General features: G+C 52.5%; 2 protein-coding genes across 40 annotated transcripts in view; one reads left to right on the top strand and one right to left on the bottom strand.

Moving 5' to 3' along the window:
- Positions 1-5,857, bottom strand: part of SON (SON DNA and RNA binding protein) — a 37,601-nt gene extending 31,744 nt beyond the window's left edge. For 3 of the 4 annotated variants that reach the window (XM_063393292.1, XM_063393290.1, XM_063393293.1), the window contains exons 1-2: positions 4,923-5,081; positions 4,128-4,291 (exon numbers count right to left, since the gene is read on the bottom strand). In XM_063393292.1, the coding sequence (XP_063249362.1) occupies positions 4,128-4,291; positions 4,923-5,011 (253 nt within the window). In that variant the 5' untranslated portion in view covers positions 5,012-5,081. Of the gene's footprint in view, positions 1-4,127; positions 4,292-4,922; positions 5,082-5,608 lie in introns of those variants that run through there. The other variant, XM_063393291.1, reaches the window with a different exon arrangement.
- A 1,657-nt stretch (positions 5,858-7,514) lies between these two features.
- Positions 7,515-11,990, top strand: part of LOC134548450 (trifunctional purine biosynthetic protein adenosine-3) — a 38,594-nt gene continuing 34,118 nt past the window's right edge. For 33 of the 36 annotated variants that reach the window (XM_063393286.1, XM_063393267.1, XM_063393255.1 and 30 more), the window contains exon 1: positions 7,522-7,653. The gene's annotated coding sequence lies outside the window, so the exon portion shown is untranslated. Of the gene's footprint in view, positions 7,654-11,990 lie in introns of all 36 variants that reach the window. The other 3 variants (XM_063393271.1, XM_063393288.1, XM_063393287.1) reach the window with 2 other exon arrangements.

Genomic DNA, 11,990 nt, shown 5'->3' with positions numbered 1-11,990 from the left:
ACACCTCTAAAGGACAGGGCCATCCACAGGGATCTGGACAAGCTCAAGAAGTAAGTCGTGGGAATCTCATGAGGTTTAACAAGACCGAGTGCAGCACTTGAGTCAGGGCAGCCCCCGGGATTAATCCAGGCTGGGATGAGCAGATGGAGCAGCCCTGGGAGAGCTGGACCTGCCCCAGCTCAGAGCCCCCTGTGCCCAGCATGGGGGTCAGGAGACGGATTGGGATCAGGAGAGGGATTGGGGTTGTGCCCCTGTGCCCCCTCAGGTGAGAGCCCACCTGCAGAACTGCCCCAGCCCTGGAATTCCCAGCACAGGGAGGACGTGGAGCTGCTGGAGAGAGCCCAGAGGAGGCTCCAGGATGAGCAGAGGGCTGGAGCAGCTCTGCTAGGAGGAAAGGCTGGCACAGCTGGCATTGTTCAGCCTGGAGAGACTTCAGGTGACCTAACTATAACCTTCCAATACCTAGAAGTACAGTAAAGGTGGTGGAAGACTACTGACAAGAGCCTGGAGTGACAGGACAAGGGACAGTGGGTTCAAAACGAGGGAGAGTAGGATTAGATCTTAGGAAAAACTTCTCCCCTCTGAGAGAGGTGAAGCCCTGGCACAGGTTGTCAAGGAAAGATGTCCCATCCCTAGAAGTCATCAAGGCCAGGCTTTATAGGGCTTGGAAACACCCAGGATAGTGGAAGGTGTCTCTGCTCATGTCAGGGGGTTTGGAACGAAATGATCTACAAGATCCCCTTCCAACCCAAACCATTCTATGACTCCCCTGTGTCCTGTCCCTGCAGCCCTTGGCAATTGTCTCTCTGCAGCTTTCCTGGGGCTCCTTCAGGCCCTGCAAGGCCACCCTGAGCTCAGCCCAGAGCTTCTCCTGCCCAGGCTGAGCAATGCCAGCTGTGCCAGCCTTTCCTGCCAGCAGAGCTGCTCCAGCCCTCTGCTCATCCTGGAGCCTCCTCTGGGCTCTCTCCAGCAGCTCCACGTCCTCCCTGTGCTGGGAATTCCAGGGCTGGGGCAGCTCTGCAGTGGGCTCTCACCTGAGCAGGGCAGACAGGTTGGGTGTCCCTCCACGCACACTCAGTGGGGCAGCACATTCTAACAGGAGCCTGGAGATCTGCTTTGAAACCCCCAATGCTGCACATGGAAGGTAAACAAGAATTCCCATTTTCCAAACAAATTACCGGAGTGGGAATTTATGCTACAAGACCTGACCAGACACTTCCTCTGCTGTGCTTTAACCCCTGAGTGAGTCCAGTGTTGCTCCTGTGATAGAAATTCTGTGTATTTACTGATAAGGTTACTCACTAGGGTTTAACAAATTTGGGAAACAAGGATCTACGTCCCCAATCCCAAATCCACTTTAAGGCACTGCTGGCTGAACAGGCAGGACTGCAGCTGCCATGAGCCACTGCAAAGTTGCCTGCTCCTCTTAGAGCATTTGCTTCCAATAGAAAACTAACAAATTCAAATTAGTGTAGGGACAAGGAAATCACTGATGGGGAAGGGAAAGAGGGAGACTGGGGTTTCCATCACCACCTTTTAATTCTGTGCCTCACTTCCCTCTGGATTTAACCTTTGTTAGGTTCTTGCCCTTCTGGAGACCTAGTACCATGTTTTCAGGAGAAAGGCACTTCATTAAAGGCAACTTGCTGGGATTTCTGTGAAATATGAGCTGTACATTGGAGTCTGCTTGCATGTTCCTTTCAATGATTCTATTTATACAGGCCAGGGCAGCAACACTGACCCTCCAGTTAAAATCTGTGATTCCAAAGCTCACTATTTTCCTGTGAACACTCCAAAATCTTGCAAAAGCTTTTGTTAATTGCAATACTGTTAAATGAATGTGACTTGAGATTCCGTAACAAGTACCTCAGGTACATTTTGGTGGAATAAGCAACTTAGAAATAGTTTTTGCACCAGCACTGCTGTGAATGCATTGAGAGAGAACAGCGAAGCAGAGTCAAATTATGGACAAAATGTCCAGCCCACAGCTGGAGAACTGTGTTATTCAGTGGGTGAGCAACTGGCCCACGGGTTGGGCACAAAAGGTGACACTGACTGGGGTGACATCAGGCTGACACCAGTCACTAGTGGGGTTCTACAGGGCTCCATTCTCAGCTCAGTTCTCTTCAACATCTTCACTAACAACCTGGACACAGGACTCAAAGGGATAATTAGTCTGCTGAGGACACTAAACTGGGAGAAGCTGCTGACTCCCTCGAGGGCAGAGAAGCCCAGCAGAAAGATCTCAATAAATCAAAGAGATTGGTAATCCTCAGCCGTGTGGAGTTTAACAAGGGAAGTGCTGGATTCCACACCTGGAATGGGCAACCCAGGCTGTGTGGATGGAGAGTGGCTGTGGGAAGGGTCCTGGGGGTCCTGGTCCACGGGCAGCTGGAGCTGAGTCAGCCGTGCCTGGAGCCAGCAGGGACATCCCTGTCCAGGGGACACCAGGGACATCACAGGCCAGAGGGAAGGGACTGTCCCACTCTGCCCTGGGCTGGGGCAGCCTCGCCTCCAGTGCTGGGGACACTTCTGGGTGTCTCAATAAAGGATCAGAAGCTGTTGGAAAGTGTCCAGAGCAGGGACAGGGGATGGGGAAGGGTCTGCAGGGCCCCACGAGGTCACTGGGGCAGCTGAGCCTGGAGCAGCCTGAGGTCAGAGCTCCCCGGGGCTGCAGCTCCTCCCGAGGGCAGCGCAGGGACAGCTCCGGGCTCTGCTCCTGCCACAGGGACAGCACCAGGGAGCGCCTGCAGCTGGCCCAGCAGGGATTGGGGTTGGATTTTAGGGCAAGGCTCTTCCCCAGAGGGTGCTGGCACTGCCCAGGCTCCCCAGGGAATGGGCACGGCCCCGAGGCTGCCACAGCTCCAGGAGCCTTTGGGATGCCCAGGGTGGGATTGTTGGGGGTCTGGGCAGGGACAGGGTGGCACTGGATGGTCCCTGTGGGTCCCTTCCCACTTAGGATACTCTGTGATTCTATAAAACGGACTTTTCTGCAAGGATAATTCATTAGATTCAGATAATCAGATAATGCCTCTTGTCCAACTCCTTTTTTTGATAAGGATAGTGAGAACGTTTGCCACAGGATAAGTGTATTAACTTCCAAGTTAACACATCTCACTTCTTTATTACCATGTGACCTTGCCTCAGTCCTCCACTAAAGAATAAAACAAAAATCAAACAAACAAAAATCACATCACCAAACAAAATCAACGAAAACCACCAACTAATAAAACCCTACCAAAATCCCCCATGTCAGCCTGAAGTGCTGCTCCTACAGCACAAATCAAAAACTTGAAAATGCTCAAGGTACACAAACAACTGAGCAAAAACCCCCAAAGCGAATCCCAAACTCCTGCAAGCAGAATCTCTGAAATTAACAATTCTCTGTGCTGCCTCTGGAACTCTGTACTCACCCAGCACACTGCAGTCACCTGTGTTTCAACTCCCAAAAATGAGAAATGCATTAATTACAGCCTTCAGCACCTCACCAGCCCTCCACAGTCAGAAATCTTACAGCAAGGACCAGTCCCACAAGAGGGGATATTCAGCTGTGCCTTTCTAGCATTAAAAAATCTAGGAATTTATTCAAGATCTGAGACTGACACATCATAGTCCCTTAATCTTTGTGAGGCTGCAATGTATCAACACTCTAAAACAGCAAATTGTCTTTTGGCTGAACAGTTCACCACAGATCTGTTTTGTAATAAATCTTCTTTCGAAATAATCTTGAAAACCAACCCAAAGCAGAAACTGCTTCTATCAGCATCAGCTTTCATACTAAGAACAGTTAAGTGACCCTGAAGTAGATACAACACAAAATTTATAGACATATATATGTATACGTACGGAAAATATTTATCTATTCCAGCACTGGAAAGAAAAAACTCCACCTTTTCCCCACATCATCCTTACATGAAACAACCAGCTCAATTTTTAAATTATGTGTTTCTCCGACCACCTCTGGATGTAAAAACACAGCACAGAAAATATTTAACCAATTCACAATAAATGCACAACTTGTCAGAGAAGCAGCTCCAAAAATTTTCATCTCTGTAAAACTGATTCCATTTTAGGCACGGTCACAAACTTCTTACCAAGAACCGATTTGCCAGAGGGAGTTTTCTTACCTGGGTTGCACTGCAGCTCTGTCCCGAGGGCTCCGGAGAGCACTTCCTCTACTTTCTGCACTATCTGATCACTCTGGCAACTCCCAGCAGCTCCGGAGGCTTCCGAAGGCCCGGCTTGCTCAGCTGGGATCGTGTCACCATTGGGCTGGCCTTCCACCTTTGCACTAACCGGAAAAAAATAAAAAAAAAAACAAACAAACTTAATACAAACGATTTTGAGCCTTTTTTTGGACATTTTTTGTCATTCACATACATTTCTTAGAGCCAGCCCTTCAGAGCAGAATTCCAGCCTCCTAAAAAAGCTGTGATCTTAGGGAAAAGTCTTCCTTTGGACTAATTTTCACCTACTCAGCCCGGACACTCTGTGACTGCTGAGGTTGAGACGCAAGGGAACAAAACCCATATTCTGGAATGTGCCACATCCCCCGTGCCGTACAACCTTGTAGGGCTTTCCTCCGCGGAATAAATACACACAATGCGCTCTCTTTCAGCTTTTCCTTGCTCTTTCCAAGGTCTTCCTTGTTTTACGAGGTAAAATCGGCAAATTTAGCCGCAAATCAGACAAACCATACAGGCGCCCGCCCCGACTTGAGGACAGCACCGAGACCGGGGGGACAGTGAGTGGGCGCGTCCCCTCACCGACTTCTCTCGGCCCCCGGGCCGTGTCTCCCTCAGGGCACCCGCACGGCCGCGACTCCCCCGGCCCCGCCATGTTGCCACCGACACGACCCTCAGGCCGCGGCCCGTCTCTCTGCGCCCCGCGCCCTTCCCCGCCGCTCCCCACGGCCCCGTTACCCGCCGTGCTGCTGCTGCTGCTCCTCCTGGATCTCTCGGAATTTGCTGACCACAAAGGACCGAAGGATCTGCTCGATATTCGTCGCCATGACACCCCCCCTTCCTTCCTGCCCCGACGCGAGGCCTCCAGCATCCCACAGTGCACCGCGGCCCCGGGCGCGCGCTGACGTCCCCGCTGTAAACCCCCTGGCGATTGGCTGCCTTCGCTGTAAGCCCTCTCGCCATTGGTCACGGCGGCGTGTGGCTGCGAACGGCCGCTCTAGCGCGGCGCACGGGCCATAGAGCAGCGGCGGGTTCCGGCGGGGGGGGGAGGAAGGTCTCGTGTCCCCTCAGTCGCCGCCGCCATGTTGTGGCGCTCCCGCCGCCCCCCCGCACTCCGCGCCTGCCGCCGGTGCCGCCGGCAAAGCCGCCCCGAGCGTGTCCCCGTCCCCCGGTGAAAGCATTGCACCAGTCCCCGGCGCTCCGCGCCCACACCGCCGCCTCGCACAGACCCCTTCCCCACACAGACACACCGCCCCGCCGCCGCCGCCGCTCGCGGCCCCTCTCGCGCCCCGTACGCCGCGTCCGAGCCCCCGCGGCGGGCAGCAAAAGGCACCGCTGCGGCCGTGACCGCCGCTCCCGTCCCCCCGCGCTCCCGCCCACCCTACCCCGGCGCCGCCGGGGGCCCCGCGGCGGCCGCTGCTTACCCGGCCGAGGCCATGGCGGGCTGAGGCGCGGCGCCGGCGGGTGCGACCGGCAGCGATTCCATCGGTGCCCATGGAGCGGGGCCGAGCCCCGCGTGTGCTCCGGGCGGGCGGCGGCTCTCAGGGGGCCCTGCCCGCGCACGGGCGGTGCTGCTGCTGCTGCTGCTGCTGCATCACCACGGGGCCCTCAGCCCCGGCTCCATGCGAGAGGCGCCCGCCCGCGCTCCCTCCCTCCCCCTCCGCCCGGCGGTGACACGCACATGTGCTCCGGGGGCTGGCGGCGGGGCCGCGAAAATTAAAGGAACAAAGGGGGAAGACCAAGGGGAGGTGGATAAATAAAGTGCGCCTTTTGCCCGCCTGGAAAGCCGGAGCGTTTCTGGCAGTGATGGAACGCACCGAAATGAATTTGTCCAGAGTACAGCCACCCTGGGGATCCCCTCAGTGCTGCCCCTGATGCCCTAATCAAATCAAATTTTAATTATATGGGTGTTCAAACGGGCTGTAAAACCGAATAATCCTACGGTTGGAAAACTCTCACCATACACAGTTTCTGTAGTAGTAACTTAGGGGGGTTAGTTGACCTGAAATAAATTTAAAGTACCTCCAAACCTTGGAGGATGAGGGGCATCCTTGCTCACAGTAATCATTAAATGGTCTTTAGGGTCCCTTCAAACCCAAACCGTTCTGGGATTCTATGAAAACCCAAGTAAAACTGTTTAATTACTCCTGGCATCTAAAAATTTTCAACGTCAATACTGTTTATTAATCACTTGCAAGACCTCTTAAAAGCAGCATCATTCTTCACTATGTTCTCGCTGGTCTGCCTTAATAATGATTTAGGAGAATAAAATTAATCAGAGACTTGGTTCAATTTGTTTACTTTTATGTCACACTTGACTTATTCCATTTAAAATATGAAGTAGCTACAGTTAAGAAGTCCTTTTACCTGTTCATGCCATGCTCACATTAATATATGTTAGATTTACTGGTAGAACACTACGTAATTTTTGATATTAAAGTAAAGACTGAAAATGTTTCACTTGAACAATGTCAGACATATTTAGATTCAGCTGATGCAAATTTTTGACCAGGCATGTTGAAAAACACAAGAAAGGTGCCCCAAAAAAGCCAGAGAAAGACTTTAGTGTGTGCATGTTTCCCTCTGACTCCTTCTAAACAAAACTAATGTGGTAATTACAAAAAGTCCCTCTTCCTACACATGAGAATCCACAGCCCTACAGGAAAATAACTGTTCTTGCTCTCTCCATCTCTTCTTGCTGAATAAACTCCATTTAAACTCTTTTATTCAGTTTCAGGGTCAGGTTGTTTTCACATTAATTAAATATTTTAGTTTCATCTTGTCAAGACCAGTGATTGTTGTTGGTAATGTTCAATTAATAGCATTATGGGGCCTTTGTAATAGTAGGTCTGCTACAAACATCAACACTACTTAGAGCATTTATTTATCCGACTCTTCCCTTTCAAAGCAGGAGTCTGGGATATACTTAAATATGCAAAAAATAACATTAAGCCTTATTTCCTAAGGCATTTTACATAGAACAGTGATGTTTTCACATTATAGCTCTTGAAGGGAGGAAAACTGTGGCTCAAATCTTGTTTTATTAACAGTATTGTAGCACAATTGTAAGGCTAAATTAGACTAAACGTTGCCCAATACTCTGGTTTCATAAACAGAAAGTTCAAATGTGGGACAAACTATGGAGTTGCTCCTATGTGTTATTTCAAGGGGATGTAGAAACAAAATCCACCTTTGCACAGCCCTCAGCCCACCACCCTCAGCGCCTGTCTGACGGATAAAGTAAAAACAATCCCTGCATCCCTGAGGTCTTTCGGCCGCCCCTCCCCCTTTCCCCACCCTCCTCATAGTCGTAACTTGAGGAATTTCTGTGCCAAAGGGAACTCCGGGTGCCCCTGTCGCGACATTGCTGACACGCTCCCGCCCCTCCTCCCGCGCGGTGCTCGCTGGGTGCTGTAGTCCCGGGCCCGGCGGAGGATTCTTCCCGCTCTCGAATCCCTCCTGGAGCACAGTAAGTCACCGAGCCGCGCTGGAACCGCGCCGGGGCCGCGCCTCGCTCGGGCCGTGTGGCTGCCGGTGCCGCCGCGCTGCCCGCGCCGGGCCGGGGGCGCGGGGGGCGGCCCGGAGCCATGTGCGCCCATGCCCGTGCCGCAACATGGCGGGGCGCCCCTCACGGCATCCCCGCGCTGCAGGGCTGCTTCTCTCACGGCTTGGCCCTCGTGGCGTCTCCCTCAAGGCATCCCCTCGTGGCTCGGCCCTCACAGCATAGCCCCCACAGCAGTACCCTCAGGATATTGCCCTCTCGGCATCCCCGCTCTTCACGGCAAATTCCCGCGCGTCTTCAGGGCACATTCCCTCACGGCTTGGCCCTCGCGGCACCCCCTCATGGCTTAGCCCTCACAGCATAGCCCCCACAGCAGTACCCTCAGAATATGGCCCTCACGGCATCCCCGCTCTTCAGGGCAAATTGCCTCATGACTTGGCCCTCGCGGCACCCCCTCATGGTAATCTCCTCATGGCTCAGCCCTCACAGCATAGCCCTCACAGCAGTGCCCTCAGGGCATGGCCCTCTCGGCATCCCCGCTCTTCAGGGCAAATTGCCGCGCGTGTGTTCAGGGCACATTCCCTCACGGCTTGGCCCTCGCGGCACCCCCTCATGGTAATCTCCTCATGGCTTGGCCCTCACAGCATAGCCCTCATAGCAGTGCCCTCAGGGCATGGCCCTCTCGGCATCCCCGCTCTTCAGGGCAAATTCCCTCACGGCTTGGCCCTCGCAGCACCCCCTCATGGTAATCTCCTCATGGCTTAGCCCTCACAGCATAGCCCCCACAGCAGTACCCTCAGAATATGGCCCTCACGGCATCCCCTTCATGGCAAACCCTCTCCTGGCATGGCCCTCTTGGCACGGCCCTCATGGCATCCCCTTCATGGCAAATGCCCTCATGCCACCCCCCCGCACAGCACCCCCGTCATGGCATCCCTGTCATGGCTTGGCCCTCATGGCAATCCCTCATGGCTCGGCCCTCACAGCATAGCCCTCATAGCAGTACCCTCATGGCTCGGCCCTCACAGCATAGCCCTCATAGCAGCACCCTCAGGGCATGGCCCTCTCAGCATCCCCTCTCCTCAGGGCAAATTCCCTCACGGCTTGGCCCTCGCAGCACCCCCTCATGGTAATCCCCTCATGACAATCCCCTCATGGCAATCCCTCATGGCTCGACCCTCACAGCATAACCCCCACAGCAGTACCCTCAGGGCATGGCCCTCACGGCATCCCCTTCATGGCAAATCCTCTCCTGGCATGGCCCTCTTGGCATGGCCCTCATGGCATCCCCTTCATGGCAAATCCTCTCCTGGCATGGCCCTCTTGGCACGGCCCTCATGGCATCCCCATCATGGCTTGGCCCTCATAGCAGTCCCCTCATGGCTTGGCCTTCACGGCCAAAGTGGTGAAATATTTGCTTGAAGTAAATATTAAACTACAAACCTCTCTGGTTTTGGACTTTGATTCACTTGGATTTTATCCCTGCTGCTTGCAAAGTTGGGGGCTTACCAACTTTATAAGCATTTTTAAAATTTATCCAGTAGATATTGGAATTAATGAGCAGAGTTCATACTTATTCCACTATTTTGCGTATATAGCGGAAAGGGTAACACAGAAAGTGCATTTCAAGGGTATTTCTTCCCCTCATGATGGTACAAAACACTGAGCACTTCCAGCACTTACATCGCTTGAGGTGTCACATTTAGTATTATGGGGGTGGTTATAAAAGTTTATGATCCTATTTATTTTTAGCAGCAAAACTTGAGGGAATGTTTTGCATAGAAAAATGCCACATCCAGCTGTTTGGAGGATCATACCTGGACACAAGAGGCTTGCCTTGCAGAGCTTCAGCTTGGGCCATGAAAGACACATACAATAATGACTTTGCTTCTTTTATGTTGTTTTCTACACCACACTGAATGGCAGGAGGTGAAAAGAGATGCTCTTTAAGCTCCCTTCCAGCCCAAACCTTTCATGATTCTCTATGGCCAGGTGAGAGCCAGGAATTTGTCGTAAATAAAACACGAGCAAAAAAAGCTTATTTAACCCAAAGCTCTAACTAAAAATTGTAATTGCCACCAGATTCTGGAAGCCTCCAAACTACTTAAGCAGCTCTTCATGTATTGAAGTCTGAGGAAATGAAAGGTTTTCTAAGGCTGTTTTTTTCCTTCAGGATGAGCCTAATCCTGTCCCAACCTAAACTTGCAGTTCCCTCGTGAGATTCTGGCCATTTTGTGGATTTGGTTGCCATGGCTGTTTTTTGTGGTGCCTCAGAGCTGCCTGCACACTTGGCACGGTGAATTCCCTCTGGAAACAGAGGCACACAGGGAAAAAATGCGGAGAGAGGTGGATGTGTTCCCCTGCCGAGCCCCTGGTTCCCTGGTGTGTCCCTCCCCGGGACCAGGAGCAGGCTGGGGCAGGAGGTGGGAATGGGAATGCAAACTCGCAGCCACCCAGTGTGTCCTGGTCACTCCATCCATGGGGATGATCCAAGGGCGCAGCTGGGTTTGCTCTGCCTTGTGCTGCTGCTTCCCCTGTCCTGGCTGTGGTGATCCTTCACCCCTCAGCAAGTTAGCTCACTAAGCTGGGAGCATTTCCTTTAAATATCCATACAGACATATTTCCTTTGCTGCACTGGTTACCGTCGTGGTGTCAGCTTTCCAGCATTGTTTTCCTGATCCAAGTGGCCGCTCTCCCTTGGCACAGGCGGGAGGGAGAGGGAAGGAGAGCCTGCAGGGGGAGAGGTTGGTGGGACCAATGGGGAGCTGGCGCAGGCAGGGCAGCTCAGTCCCATGTGCACCTGCAGTCGCTGAACCTGCAGCTTGCGCATCCCGAGCCTGAACAGGGGCCAGCAGCTGGCACCGATTCCCTGGGAAGGCTGGCTCGGAGCTCCCCTCCTGCGTGCCCAGCTCTGGGAGCACTCAGAATGTGCAGTGGCCTCCAAAGGAGAGAGGGAGAGAGAATTAACCCGTGGGTTAGTTCAGAGAGCTCCAGAGCTGGGTTCAGCCAAGGGTTTGGGGCCAGATGGCCTGGCTGTGGGTGAGTTTGGGAGCTGAGTAAAGGATGGCAGGGTGGATCCTAGGAGGGAATTGAAGTTGAGAGGAGATAGTTTCAAATTTGAAGTTGTGAGGAGGAAGTAGCAAGTGTTGGCTTCTTCTCCAATCCCTTCTTTTGATTGTTTTATCCCATAACAGGTCTATGAAAAAAAGTCTGAAACTCATAAACAGCTCAGACTGCTGGGGTCAGAAACACACAGCCCTCAGTGGGGTGGGAGCTGCAGCCTTCTCAATTTGGGCTTTTTCATGACTCCACTGAGAATTTTTCTTCTCCTGCCTGACTGCAAGAGGAAGAATGAGCCTTGTCCTTTAGTCCAGAGCCAGGTGATGAGAGCTCCTCTCCAGGAGCTGGAGTTTGTGGATTTGAACCTTCACAGTGACACTGGGCCTGGGTCTGTAGAGTTTGGGAAAGTGCTGTCACTGCTGGGCCATTTTCCAGACTCAGCTCTGAGAAGGGTAGGAGTTCATTGCATCCCAGGGTGGTTTGGGTTGGAAGGGGCCTCAGAGCTCATCCAGTTCCAGCTCCTTGCTCTGCTGAGGGACACCCTCCACTAGACCAGGCTGCTCCAAGCTGTTGCCATGAGGTTTTTTCCTGGTTTGCCGAGCGTTCATATTAAAGGAGAAATGTGCAGTTTCTCGCACTCGTAAATGTAAACACAGGACCATGTTTTGTAAACACTGCCCTTGTTATGAATTCCTTAAGGAGAAAGGGAGGTTGAATAACAGCCTCCTTGGCCAATCTGGTGGGGAGGTGGGAATTCCATCCTCCAATCCACAGGCCTCATAGGAAATGTATAAGAGTGGGTTTTTGTAAATAAAGTGGTCTCTCCTGCCCTGCATGCCCGATGAACCCAGATCAGTCCCCAAATCTCATTTCTGGTCAGGCCCCGTGGTGATCCCAAGCCCTGTCCAACCTGGCACTGAATTAAGATCCTCTGGGCAAGGACCATGTCTTTGATCTAAAGAAACTTGAATGCCTGCATCAGTTCTCCTGAATCCCAGTGTTGGGAAGCAAAGATAGAGGAGCACAGAGGAAACCAACATCACTGGAGCTTAATTTAAAAAAACAAACTGTCTGAAGCAGAGAGCTTCAGTCAGAGCCTTTGCTTTTCGTACTGGAGTGCAGAGATCTGATTGATTGTAGTTGCACCTTTCCTGCTGTAGTTTGAGGTGAGGTGATAAGGTGCTGCTTTATTAAAATACTCCACCCAGCTGAGATTGAATATTTAGGTGTCTTGCATCACGCTT

The sequence above is a fragment of the Prinia subflava genome, chromosome 3 (assembly GCF_021018805.1).
Source record: "Prinia subflava isolate CZ2003 ecotype Zambia chromosome 3, Cam_Psub_1.2, whole genome shotgun sequence".
Lineage (NCBI taxonomy): Eukaryota > Metazoa > Chordata > Aves > Passeriformes > Cisticolidae > Prinia > Prinia subflava.
Note: the sequence above shows the minus strand (reverse complement) of the source record. Positions and strands in the feature narration are given on the sequence as shown.